This window comes from Puntigrus tetrazona, unplaced genomic scaffold, assembly GCF_018831695.1.
Source record: "Puntigrus tetrazona isolate hp1 unplaced genomic scaffold, ASM1883169v1 S000001062, whole genome shotgun sequence".
NCBI classification, from domain to species: Eukaryota; Metazoa; Chordata; class Actinopteri; order Cypriniformes; family Cyprinidae; genus Puntigrus; species Puntigrus tetrazona.
In genome coordinates, this window is record NW_025048651.1 from 627,505 (window position 1) to 641,004 (window position 13,500).

At 36.2% G+C, this 13,500-nt stretch overlaps 1 protein-coding gene across 1 annotated transcript; it reads right to left on the reverse strand.

Annotated features, from left to right (window-relative positions):
* Positions 1 to 6,159: 6,159 nt before the first annotated feature.
* ppt2b (palmitoyl-protein thioesterase 2b) lies at positions 6,160 to 13,150 on the reverse strand. The gene is made up of 8 exons (XM_043234111.1): positions 12,795 to 13,150; positions 12,018 to 12,171; positions 9,482 to 9,577; positions 9,267 to 9,374; positions 8,203 to 8,286; positions 7,998 to 8,082; positions 7,831 to 7,885; positions 6,160 to 7,382 (listed from the first exon to the last, which is right to left on the reverse strand). Exons 1-8 carry the CDS (start codon positions 12,933 to 12,935, stop codon positions 7,239 to 7,241), a joined length of 867 nt encoding a protein of 288 aa, XP_043090046.1. The 5' UTR covers positions 12,936 to 13,150; the 3' UTR covers positions 6,160 to 7,238.
* Positions 13,151 to 13,500: the final 350 nt, after the last annotated feature.

The window sequence follows — 13,500 nt, forward strand, 5'->3', positions numbered from 1 at the left end:
AATGACTACGGGGTAGGGAATTAAAGACACTATACACAGAGGTAGAGTTTTAAAATACAAATGAGGGGGTTCAATTCTTGCGAACATCAGAGGCATCATCCAGATGAACACAGAAATAAAACAGGAGAGTTTGAGTGAGTGGTGAGATTTGTACCAGATAGGATGAGAAACCAGAAGATATCGCTCAAAAGCTACACATGCCATAAAATACAGACCCACAATCAAAGAATAGCAATATGCACCGTTCACTTCACGCGTCCACGAGGTCGCTGCAGATATTAACATACATATGACCTGTATGAGATCTGAAAGTATCAAATGACCAACAAAAAATGAAGCAGCAGGCCGAGATTTGACGAGGAAACACAAGGCGATCAGAGTTAGGATCATGACTGGAATCTCAATGATTGAAAGGACCCAGATAAATACCTGTTCTGCATAATCTTGTTTCATTAGAAAGGCAACCCGCTCTGTTTTGAATGCACTGTTATCTGATCCAGTTGTGTCATTGATGTTGTGTTGTGCCATTGTTTCACAAATTCCTGAGAGGAAGCATAACCAGTCATTAGTTTTAATATGCTTCAATTTCTCAAGGTAAAAAATTCTTATTTAAAAAATAGATGGCATAATATGTTTCTCAAATCTCATTGTTGCCATGTAAATAATTATGTGTAATAGTTCACTCAAAAATTTGCATTGTGTCGTCATTCATTCAGTTTCATGTATGGTGACCATATGTGCCATTTTCCCTGGACATGTCTTTGCCCGGATTTGTTTTGGCTTTGTTTTCCTGTTTTCACTACCTTAAAGTTAATGACTAAAAATTTGTTTGACCAATAACTTGCAGGCATTGTACATGATGGACCAGTCATGGTGTGTGAGAAGGTGAAATCAAGGGTTAAAGTGATGCAAATATGCGTACATTTTAAAGGAATGGTTCACCCAAAAATGTCCCTATATTTCACTCACCCCTGAAGCCATCCCAGTTGTATATGACTTTGTTCTTTCAGTTTTTTTTACACATAGTTTAAAAAATGTATCCTGGCTCTTTCAAGCTTGGTGATGCTGGTGGATAGCGGCCATTATTTTAAAGCTCAGTAAATCAGATCCATAAGAACTGTGCGGTAAAACTAACCTATATACATTCAGGTGGTAGTAAATACACAAGCAAATAAATCCAAAAGCCAGATATTTTAGTCAATATAGAAATTAAATAGACAAATGGCATGTATGGTAACCTTACTCTAATGTCTTTGCAGAGCAGAAATGAGAATATTTTTATTGAAATTTGTTCCTCAACTAACATTTTGATACCTCAAAAACTTTAGTTCTTCATAACACCCGAATGAACCTCACTGATTCTCATACGACAAGCAAGCATGCTTGTGTTTTCAGTTGTTATGGTTAACATGTGCACTACTTCATGTTTACTTGTAAATTAAAATCTAAATTAAATCTGTCCATCAAATAAAGCGATTAAGTCTTTTCAGAAAATTTGGTCTAAACCGGACAATTTTTAAAGTGTTTAAAGTGTGTTGACTGTCACTGGAGGGAAAAAAATATCTTCATTTGTATTTTGAATGCGAACCAAAGTCTTATGACACGAAGTGGAATTAAAAGTTGTCATCTTTAACTGAACTATCACTGTAAAATCCTTATACAGTATAGGGTATACAGTAAAATATATTAAAAACTGTTAACTTTATTCAGTCACAACACAACTCCTAGTGTGATATTGCCTTAATAAAATTAAAGTTCTATAAACAAGCAATAAATACTGAAGAACTTACATTTATGGCAGAACTTGTCAGAACTTTGTATGTTTCTTTTTTTTCCAAAGAGAAGTCAAAGAAGATCTTTCAGCGCCATATTGTGTTGTTGGTCTGATGATCTGGTTGAGATACAAACATATGTGAATAAACGTTTAGTTCATTAAGTAGGCCAGTTTATCTGTAACATTTCAAACCTAAATAGATCTTACTGTCACGCAAGGAACAAGTCGACTGGGGAAGCTGGAGTTTATTGAGCAACATATGCTGAAATAAGACGAGAGGGGTGAACAGAACACAATAATAACACCAATAATAAATACAATATATAGAATTTTCTTCCAGGAATCCAAAGAGTGAACAAGATGATGAGATGAGAGTTTAAGTACAACCCTAATGCCACGTAAGCTATTTGTAATTACTGTTAAAATGTAATATATTGAATGTTAATGCGTGTTTTTTTTTCATTTAGTGCTGATAGTAAAACTGTGCACACTTTCAATTTAGGTAAAACAATCATTAATACCAGAGGCTGAAATACAAATATAACAATATAACCTGAAGGGAAAACCCCTGGCTACATTAAACAATATACAAGACGAAATGAGGAAACGCACGATCGTACCTGGATCAGAAGGTGGCTTGGAGATGATGGTGTTTGTGAGCTGATGGCCACTCTTTTATAGCCTGAATTCACTCCAGGAAATAGTAGTGAAATGGGGATGGATTCTGTCAGATAATCAGAGATGCATTACACATAATGAATGCTTAATGTACATGAAACCATTACATTTGAGATATAAAACCATTAAATTAAACCAAAAGTGTTTTATTGCAGACACTGATATTCGTGAAGCACTACATCATTCCGCTTTGATTTAGCCGTGCAGTTCTGCTCTTCAATGATGTTCTGTGAAACTGCACCTCATTCTCATTACTGTTTCTTGACGTAGTGATACATTGGAAATGTAATAAGAAAATGACTCTTCTGTTTATTACATATTTACATAATATGTATTCCAAATGATAACTTATTTTGCATTTTATTTGTTAAAATTAAGCAAATTAAGTGAACAACACATCAGCCATACACACGAACACGTTGTGTTTCCATGTTTTATGGGGACTCTTCATAGGCGTAATGGTTTTTATACTGCACATACTGTATGTACTAACATCCTGTGTTTTATATGTTTGTTTCCTCATTAAAACCTAAAAAAATTTCCCCAAAAGGTCAAAATTTACTGGTGTTCCTACCCTTATTGGGACATTTGGTCCCCATAACGTAAAATAAAATAAATAGCAGGTGCGCGCACACACACACACACACACACACACCAACCATTTACACAAATGCCCACAGAGGCTGAAAATCTGTTATTGCTGAGAAATTGAGCTGGTGGAGTCACTGATTAATACTTCAAAGTAGCAGGATGAAGGCATCTGATGACCAAATAAATGGAAAAGACAAACCATGATGCACGTTTTTTTGTTTAGTTTTCACAAAGTTTTAGTTTCACAAACCTCATCTGAGGTGTATTAATTTGATTTATTATGAGGAATGTGCTGCTTATACCAACTCTTGAACACAATTGTGACAGGAGAGCTGCTATCAAAAATGGCTTTACATTGCTGCTTTTTGATAGTCACTTCAGCAAACGGAGACGGGCCAACGAACCCTTCTGGAGTTGATCTTAGTTGAGTTTACTGCTCACCTAACAGAAACATTTCCACAGAAGCAGAAGATTTTCCTTCTTGTTCTTTGTCACCTTTCTTGCAAAATGCAGTTTCTGAATAACAGTTGAATTTTCAGAAGAGGTGCACTTATTTGCAAAGTGACCGTCCTCACCACATAAGAACTCGTAAGAAAAGAACTCAGAAGGACTATTTGAAGGCTGACGCTTACGGTTTTGACTCGAATGTCTTTTCCCCTTCTTCTTTCAACACTGACACACCATGCAAAAAGTTGCTAAATGAGATTAAAAAAGTCAGCACGTTGAGGAGAGATGCCTCTTTTGCGAGACCTTTTTGAGAGCTCTTTCTAACCTGTGCAAGAAGTCTGAAAGTTTTTCACTGGTTTGTTGGTGCATAGACCTGAAATGAAAATACATTTCCCCCCAGACTCAGGGGAGCCAAATGCATTCTCCAATGCCTTTAAATACTAGATGAGGAAATCTAGCATTGTCCCAGAGCCTTAATCGCTGGTTAATTGTCCATTTTTCCCACAATGATGAAGCTCAGTCCACAACAAGAGCAACTTGACGCTTTAAACACACAGGTGATGTGCAAACTCACCAGTCTCTCAATGCATTCGTTTTTAAAGATGATGAGAGGAAAAAGTACGCTTTAAATAAAAGCATAAGGGAATAAATCAGAGAGCAAAATTCAGTGTGTACATCTCAGCAGATTCCTCCTCTCCTTTTTTTCCCCCTGCAAGTGATCAAACTGCCCTGGTTCTGCCCCCCAAGCCCAACTCATCCACCCAAAACCAACCACCCACCTGCCACTGCAAAAGACTAGATACCCAGCATGCACTGCAGCTTTTGATTATAACCATTGTTGAGATTCACACACTTTTTTTTTTGCTCTCTGATTTATTGAGATTGAAATGTTACTAAAACAATAGATTTTAAAGCAGTTAATCCTAATTCAAATGTGCCCATACACAATATTACACAATACACAGATCTTAAAATAATATTTTAATTGCAATGACAGTCTGCTCAGCTAAGGCTATAGGATTAAGGTGATCCTGTTGTGTCACAATGATAATGCAGTGTTGAAAATGCCATTTAAACATCAGTCGAACCAAGGGGAAATTGCTTTAGGACATAGCGGATAGGGATGATATGTAAAAAAATTGGCCACTGTTTTACAATTGGATTGAATTTGTACACTCAGATTGACAGGTCTATCATTTATAATCACGTCCACCAGAATTATGTTACTAATTTAATAAAATTATAAGATAAGAAATAGCACTTAGGCACAAAATCAATTAAAATGCTTTCAGGCTGGAAGGAAATCACAGTCAGCGGCGGATGTATTCTGGCAGAAGGACACAGATGTGTCCCTGGTGTCAGGATTTTTCTGACTGGCTTGAACTAAACACTGAATCTGCTCCGAGGCTGGAGGAAACAGTCTCTTTATATTCTGTTGGCCTTGGAAAGCAGTGTTCTTTCAGAGAGTTATTTATCACTGTATGAATTCTTCGAATATCTTGTTTTACAACAGCTGGCATCTGATATGGTTTTTCATATCGTCCTTTATTCTGTGTATTAACAGTAAATTAGTCATCAGTTCACATAACTTAAAAACATTGATCACATTGTCCTGTCTACTATTGTCCATTCTCAACCTGCATATTATTACTTGTTGTTAGCTCGCTTATCTCATAAAAAATCGACTTTTTTGAGTGTACTTCGCTTTTTTTTTTTTTTTACTTTTTCTTGTGTTTGCTTACCGCTTCCTTTGTCATTTGTCTGTGTTCTCATTTCCCAGAATACCTATCTCTGATGTAAGAAAAGTGATGATAAGGACGTTGAAGATCTTGATGAAGATGTGTATTGCAGCATAGCAGTGACAATCTATGTGGTATCTTCAACGGTTCAAAATGAACCCAGAGCATCCTAAGCTGAAACCTCTTATACCCTTAGAGTTTACTTCATGTAACCTTCATGTATACCCTTAGAGTTTACTCCATTACAATCAACATAACTGTTGACTTACTTCTGGTATATCAGCAACCAGACTGGCTTAACAGGCCATGCCACAGTTCATAGTTGGTTACTTTTTATGGAACGTAATGCATTAAGTTCCTTTTGAGTTTCTTTTTAAATCTGAGCAGTGCTTACTTAAAAATTTTAATTGGGTGACTGAAGGTCAGCAGCAAAGACTTTGGTTAAAACAATGGATTAAATATATTTATATTTGTAATAATAATAATAATAATAACAAAAAAAGTTGTGCAATACTCAATAGATGAGTAAACACGTTACTATTTAGCCTAAAACTACAGGAAGATCATCTTCAGCCAATGCTCTTCACTTACTACCGTTTTTCTCTTAACATGGCAACACCAGAGCTGTCAGTCAATACATGGGAAACAAAGAGTAATGTTACGTATTTATAAAAAAAAAAGTAATTTTGATCATTTCTTCTAATCTGATTACATAATGTGTTATCTCCAACACTTTACTAACCCCGATCAAACCCATCTGAGCACCAATATCTTCAGGATCATTAAAAAAATCAAAGGAAGTTGAGTTTGTCCAGGGTGAGAACTAAACTCTGCAGCACTCTATGGCCCTCAAAGGAAAGACTCAAGGAACCCTGGTTTAGACAGCTCCACTTCAATTTCTTTAAAGTCATTTAACAATAGACAACACCATTAACAACATAAAATGTACATTTTATTCTGAAAGCCGGCTTGAGTAACAACAGTTAAGCACACTGGTATGCAGCTCAAGTCCTTTAAAAAAATCTACATCTGGAGATGTTTCACGGTGTTAAAATATCGAACAAAACCGCATTTAGTTGAAAAGTGTACTTCGGTATTAAAGAATTTTCTACTTTAGACACTATACTTCTACTTCATGGTTAACTATCCGTTAATCCCTATTGTTAAGCATTTTATTAAAAACAGTTAAAATAGCAAGCTAAAACATAAGACAAAAGACACAACACTGCTATGAGAACAATAAATATGGCAAAATATGTTTTGTACATAGCATACATTTGCCTCAGAGAGCAGAAATAGATTTCTAAACGTAATCTTTCAGGTTGTGCTTCTATGAATCCCTTTTTAACACTATGTGACTTGGACACCTTGTTAGAGCAAGACGATCTTCAAGCATAAAAAAACAGGTTGCTAGAAGCGTAAAATAACAGTAAAAAAAACCTTAACACAAGTCTTTCAAATGAATGAGGTGTTCAGAGTCCCTTTAGAGCTGAACATGTAATGCTGGGCTGAGGCTTGAAGGATGTGAAGGGAGAGGTAATGTTATATACAATAAATGCAATTCCCTTTCCTATTCCTTTCACGCCATCCCTTTTTCTCCTTTCCCCCTCATTCTCTGCTTTCTCATTGCACTGTTAGCACTTGGAGTCATGTCCAAACATATCATATGTAAGGCATAAATGTTACTGCAGCAGCACAGTTCACATCAAACACATCACATAAATTAAAAGAGGAATTACAAACAATATCTATACACACATTGAAAAATAGTGGTTAAGATCATTCTGCAAAATGAGAAATGCATCCCTCAGGCACTGATGGTTATTCCTTTTGTTTAGCATTCAACTTTCTACACCTATATATTTAACTGAATGTGTCTCCCTGTCGTAGAGGCATTCAGCAGACAATGGAAATGTACGCTCTGGTGCAATGCATTAGTATACTGTAACGAGATGTGCAAGACTGTATCAACAAGTAGAAAATAGAGAAAGATCTGTAGTCAAGTGCATCTACGTAAGCCATTTCTCAATGCAGGTTTTGTAAACGGTTTCATTGGAGTGCCAGAAGACATGAGCGACACCTGCCATCGAACACAGAACCAGATCTCCTCGAGCATACAGCGTCTTCAGTCCAAAGAAGTCCATCAAAAACCCCTGGAAAACAAGCCAGAGTCATCAAGAACGTCTTAACGTCTAAAGAAATAAGGATACATCAACAGGAGTTTTTTTTCTTGGCTGATTTCTTGCATAAAGCAGGGCTTAAAAAGTGTAGATTTTACACTTGCATAGGCTGAACTATGCTGTCTGACAAACTATATGCTGTGCAGATTTTATTTTCGCTGTGAATTTAATTATCTTGCCAAGAAAAAAAAAAAACTTGGATTATGTAAGAGACGTGTAACTTCTTGTCTCCAATCAATGAACTATTTGTATTTGCCCTTTTCATGTTATGGCTTTAAAATAAAAAATTGGCCAATAAATGTCAGCAGATGATACGTCGGTATATAAGTGTGTGCCATTAAAATTAGTGAGTTACATATACACATACACATCGTATTTGCTTTTGCTCTGGAATTAAAAAAAGTAATTAAATGAAGCTTACTTTCTGGTTTTTCATCTCAACGACTGTTTCATTCTCATCGTAGAAACCAAACTGACTGAAAAGCAAGAAATTGATGCATAATATAAAATAGCGGAAAATAACCATTACATTTCAAGCTTCTATGAATCTGTGTTGAAGATGACAAAACTGAAAGTGATTTATCCAACCTTGACTGCCACGGAGTGATGACTCCATCATCGGCTCCGCCGATCAGCACCAGCTTTTTAATGCGCAGAAAGTTTTGTTTCCATGCTGTGCAAAGACAACTCTACATCACAAACCAGTAATAAACACTTCCCAGACAAATCACAATCAGCATCCTCTTACAGAAAAGACAGCTAAAAGATAAAAGCTGGTGATGGGTTTCCTCACCGGTCGAGTTGGGATTTGTTCTCTCATCGTTCAGTAAGGCCAGATAGTCGCTGCTGTTGATGTACATGTCTCTGTGATGAGGGTCTGAAGAAAAAAAATAACACTGACACATCACCGCATATCTCATGATACCATATACAAACACTAGACCTCTTAATATCAGCATTATTGTAACAAAAATATAAGCATCGCAGTGTTTAAGCTGGTTGTTCTTGGGTTATTCACTTTCAACAAAGAAAATTTTGGAACTTTGCTTAAGTTATTATAATTGTCTTCCTGCCCAACCAAAAGTAATGCTAATCACTATAATGGTGAGTTTATGTGAAAAAAACCCCCATAAATTTATGAAGTCAGTTTGTGTGATGTTCTCAAATATTTCAGTTTTGAAAATTGAACATTTAAGATGACTGGGAAACGAGTGAAAGCCACTGCAGAAAAGGGAGGAATTTGTTTTCTTCTTCTGTTGTTTTGTTGCGCATTAGCAACATTAGCGCACTGCTGCCTCTCACTGCTGCATTAACGTCATTGGTTCCTTTGAGGCTAGTGTCAGTAAGTAAACTAAGATAACTAATTACGTCTAAGTAAGGTAAAGTAAGGTGGATTTCACACAGTATGCTGAACCACGTCACTCAGGTTTGGTCACTTGTTTCTTGTCTGGCTGCTAGTTTCATGCTCCACTTGAGCAAAGTAAACAAATATCTGATCATCCTCCCAAACGTGGCCGCTGCTTACATCTCGTACGGCAGTGTAAACACTAGCGTTATGAAAGCAACAAACAGTGCATTTGTATTAGCCGTATGGCCCAGCTCTGAAAGTCTGGTTTCTAGACATAAAAAAGACAATTTTACGATAATTTACGTGCATCGTGTTTTAATGCTTAGGACTGCAAACAACTGTTTAAATAATCTGAGCAGATTTAAACGTAACGCTGTAATCGTCACTTTCCATCAGTGCTAATCATGACAACATTTTTTTGTCCCTGTATCACCAATTCGGGAGCCCCACGAATGGTTTGGGTAGCAGCACGCTGACGTGTCTGTTTTCTGATGGATTCACCCACTCACCGTTCCAGTAGTTACAGATTGATATTTTCTGGCCCACTGCGGTATAGCACACATGATACAGGTTGGATTTGACAAACTGAGGGAAGAGGTATTTCAGATAGTCTGTGTCTACAAAAGAAGAGCAAATGTGAATCAAAACCAGAAACCCTCAATGAGTGCATTCAATTCAATGCTTAACCAGTGTGTTACTGCTTTAATGCTTTAAAGTGTGTTACCTCCATACTGCCCCGCCTGCGGAGAAGACAGAGATATGAAAGAGTGCACATTATGGTCTGGAAGAGTGGACAGGATTCCTCGACACACCAGGCCACCTGAAACACATTCAGACACGTACTCGCTTATAGAAATAATATTTATATTAGCCAAGGTGACACATCAGAAAAATCCCCAAAGAGTATGAGCTAAATGAGGACGGCTGCTATCTTAAAAAAAATTGTAAAACTTTACAACAAACTTAAGTAACAGCAGTAAAATATTTGTATACTAAGCAAACTTTGACCAGGTTGAATTCGAACATAATATAATTTCTTTTATGTGAGATTTTGTATTTGAAGGGGGTTTTGCGTCATAATTATGCACAATTTATTTAATTGTTTTTATGACTGAAACATTAAAAAAAAAATAATTTTATTGAGTGTAAAGATCTGGACCATATACCATAGTGTGACCATTAGAGGCCTGCAAAACTCTATATAAATACATATGTACATACAGGGCAGCATTTCACCACATCAGTGTTCACATAGCAAGTAGCACAACAGTCAGTTTCATACCAGTCCATTCATATATAAATACAAGAAAAAAATCTAAATGTAAAATTTTTTTAGTCAAGAGTGGACAAGGAAACTATTTTACGACCATTATTTTTTGGATTGTGATTTTACTTTCCTGACAATTAAGCACAGATTCTCATTCATTTAAAGCAGAAATGCATTTATTTTTATTTAATCTTATTTGTTTATACTGAAGACGGATAAACAGAATGAAAAGCACAAAAAAGAACATAACTCCAGGTATATGATGAAAGTAAATGAACAGTGTAATGCACTATTTTGTCAAAATGAGCATCTTCACCTGGGATTCAGAGCCAGCACAATGATTATATTACACAGAGACTGATAGGTCTATTAGTAAATCTATTGCAATCCTTGCTGCATTATACCACAAATAATTCATGAATAAAGATTATACTAGAGGTACAAATCTTGGCAAAAAAGATTTGTGGCACTTAGTTATATTGTATGCAATTGTTTTGATAGATGGACAAAAAGATATTTAATCAGCATTTGTTTTTGATACATTTCTCTTTAAAAGAAAAAAGTACCATCTGTATGCAAAGTGACCCACGTTTATCTTTTGACCACTGAAAATGTGTACAACTGAACAATTAACTCAAGGGGACACACTAACATCCCTGTATCTCTGCAAATCAAGCATAAAGGGCCTGAAAAATGAAGAGGTTTCTTACAAACAGGGTTTCTATACATTTTACATTCTAAAATACTTCTACATGCTCAAATGTACAATTCTCTCATTAGATTTTCAGACCACATTGAACATAAATGGTTCATGGAACATTATTTTCATCATTGTATTTGGTATATAGTATAATCATCTATATTTTTATTATCTCAGGTTTTTTTTTTTTTTTTTGTTATTTATTTAAAATGACAATAACATACATACAGAGCTCAGAAACCAAGAAACGAAACTGGCTGAAGGAAGTTCAAGGGTTTATAAAAAGACTGGTACTGTAAAAAAAAAAAAAAAGGATTTAAAATCTGGATTTCACTATGGCAGTCTGGGATATTGCAAGGTCTAAGGTCTTGGCTCTCTTTTGCACATTTTGCGGAGGCCAAGAAATCCCAGCACAAAATGGGCTGATTACACAATAGGTAGCTCAGTGTGCATCGTCCTCTATGCTGCTGAATTTCTCGTGCACACATAAAAGTCTATTTTTGCAAAAGTCCTTGAGGCTATGTAATAGGTGCTAAAAATATTGTGGGCTTATAACCTGCATTTTGCACCTTGAATCCATTCTGACAAATAAATAAAAAAATGAATTAAGTATGTACATTGTTAAGACATACTTCATAATGCGGAAGAATACCTCAACTATAATATTACTTTTCGTATGGAAAGAAAACAAAAAACGACTTTATTCAAAAATTCTGCAGCATGGCACCATTTAGGACAGTTTCTGGTGGACACACACAACAAATGCAGTTCTGTGTTAAGAAGCAATGGAAAGATACATCCTGTACAAGTATTTAAGCTTTGATTTGTACAAACAGCATATCTTTCCATTGCATTTCTATTATATGCTTGGAACAACATGAGGGAAAGTAATCAATGACAAAAGTTTCATTTTTGGGGTGGAGTCATGTCAACATATTTTACCAATAGACTTAAAATAGCATGACACTGTTAAGATGTTTTTTATCCCCTCATCTCCATATCTCAAATCAAAATGGTTCATTTGGGTCCTCTGTACTCAGTAAATATACTGTAATAATTTGGTTTTCCACTAACTGTACTCTTTCTTCAGACATTTGAAGACAGGGCTTATTTTAGTTAGTCCTGGTCCTGTCTAGTGTTTAATACAGCTCAAAAAAAATAGTTATTTTTTTATTACTGCTCAGCCAACCACAGCTGCATGTGGTGCCCATTGTGCCTAACAACAACGCCCTCTAGGCATGCGTATATCCACAATATAGAACACAGCTTAACACTATGGTGTGGGCTACAAACCCTGTGAGTAACAGATGAAGTGGACGCCATCGGCTGCATTCTGCATGATGGGATATATGGCCTCTGTGAAGCCCTCCACCTGCTTCCAGAGCGGCTGCAGGCTAGCGCTGCGGTCAAACAGGTCCAGGACAGTCACATTAGTGCCGGGGTGAGACTGTGACCAGACAACAGACAACAAAACACACACATCTGTTACGTATCAACACACAACAAACTGTGCTCTGCAACAAACACATGCAGTGTGGTGTATTTGCTTGAGAAATGTCATGTTATTCCCATCCTTAGTCAAGAGGAACTACTACAAAACATCTTTCCATAGCAATTAATTGTAGGCCTATTATTTCAGTAAATAATAATTTAATAATTGAACTTAAAAATAAAAATACTCCTAGGCCTATTTATTTTGACAATTGATAAACCACACAGGCTTTGGAATATGTTTGTATTGTACATTTAACATGCCAATTATTATTTTAAACAATATTTGTAATGCACTTTCTTAAATAAAAAGAGGTAGAAAACTAAAAAGTAATGATACAAAAATAAAGGAATTACTTAACAAATACAATAGTTACCTATTAACAACCTTAAAAAAATTAAGACTAGGTTAGATCATTTTATACTCCCAGTGTCTCGTGTTTTTGTCGTTAATTCGAGCCTCTATTGTGGAGTTATTGTCCGTATATTGACCCTGTGCAAATGTGGAGATTTGATACTATTGGTGGCACAGAGCAAGGATAGCAAACACATAATAATATTATCAGATGAATGGTTTACCAGGTTGATGAATCGGTGAAGGTTGATAAAATCCGCGGAGCTGTCGAAGAGCCCGTGAATGATGATCACCGGTTTATACGCGACACACACACACAACACACACACCGCGAGCAGCGACCACACACACGCACTCTTCATCATAACAATAACAATAAAGACAGCAATAAAATAAAACTGCGTCTTATTCAGATAACCGTTGAAAAAGTTACAATAAAAACCGAAATCATAACGTTATAAGTGATCCATATGGAGCTTTTGTGTGAGTTTTGCTGTGCGCTCGGCTCCGTTTATCATATTTAGACCGATATGTTGCTGTTTTTGTTGCTTCCGGTTAGAACATCAACAAGCGTTCGCTACGTCATATCCGCGCTTAGTTGCCCTCAGCCCTCCCAGACATAGACGTGTATCTGTGCTCCCAGACGTGGTGTAGGTACCGTGGAGCCTAAGAGACGTATGCTTCATCAATTTTGTGAAGAAGAAATTTTCCAAATGTATTATATCTGCAATACTAACTATAACATGCACTACTTTGTAAGTAGCCAGCACAGCTCACAGTTTATTTGTGAAGCATGAGGATACTTTTGTCAATTCTAATATGTTAAAGAGAATTAACAAATGACACATTCTAGATTTACATTTTACAAAACATCCCAACTTTTCTGCAATTGGAGTTGCACTCCCTTAACAGAAGCAAGTGAGCAAAAGT

Excerpts from the sequence above, each read along its gene's own strand:
- ppt2b (XM_043234111.1), bottom strand. The coding sequence starts at position 12,935 with ATGATGAAGAGTGCGTGTGTGTGGTCGCTGCTCGCGGTGTGTGTGTTG. Across the intron at positions 9,375-9,481 it reads GCAGGCGGGGCAGTATGGAG|ACACAGACTATCTGAAATAC; the intron begins GTAACACACTTT and ends CTTCTTTTGTAG. Across the intron at positions 7,886-7,997 it reads ATCACTCCGTGGCAGTCAAG|TCAGTTTGGTTTCTACGATG; the intron begins GTTGGATAAATC and ends CTTGCTTTTCAG.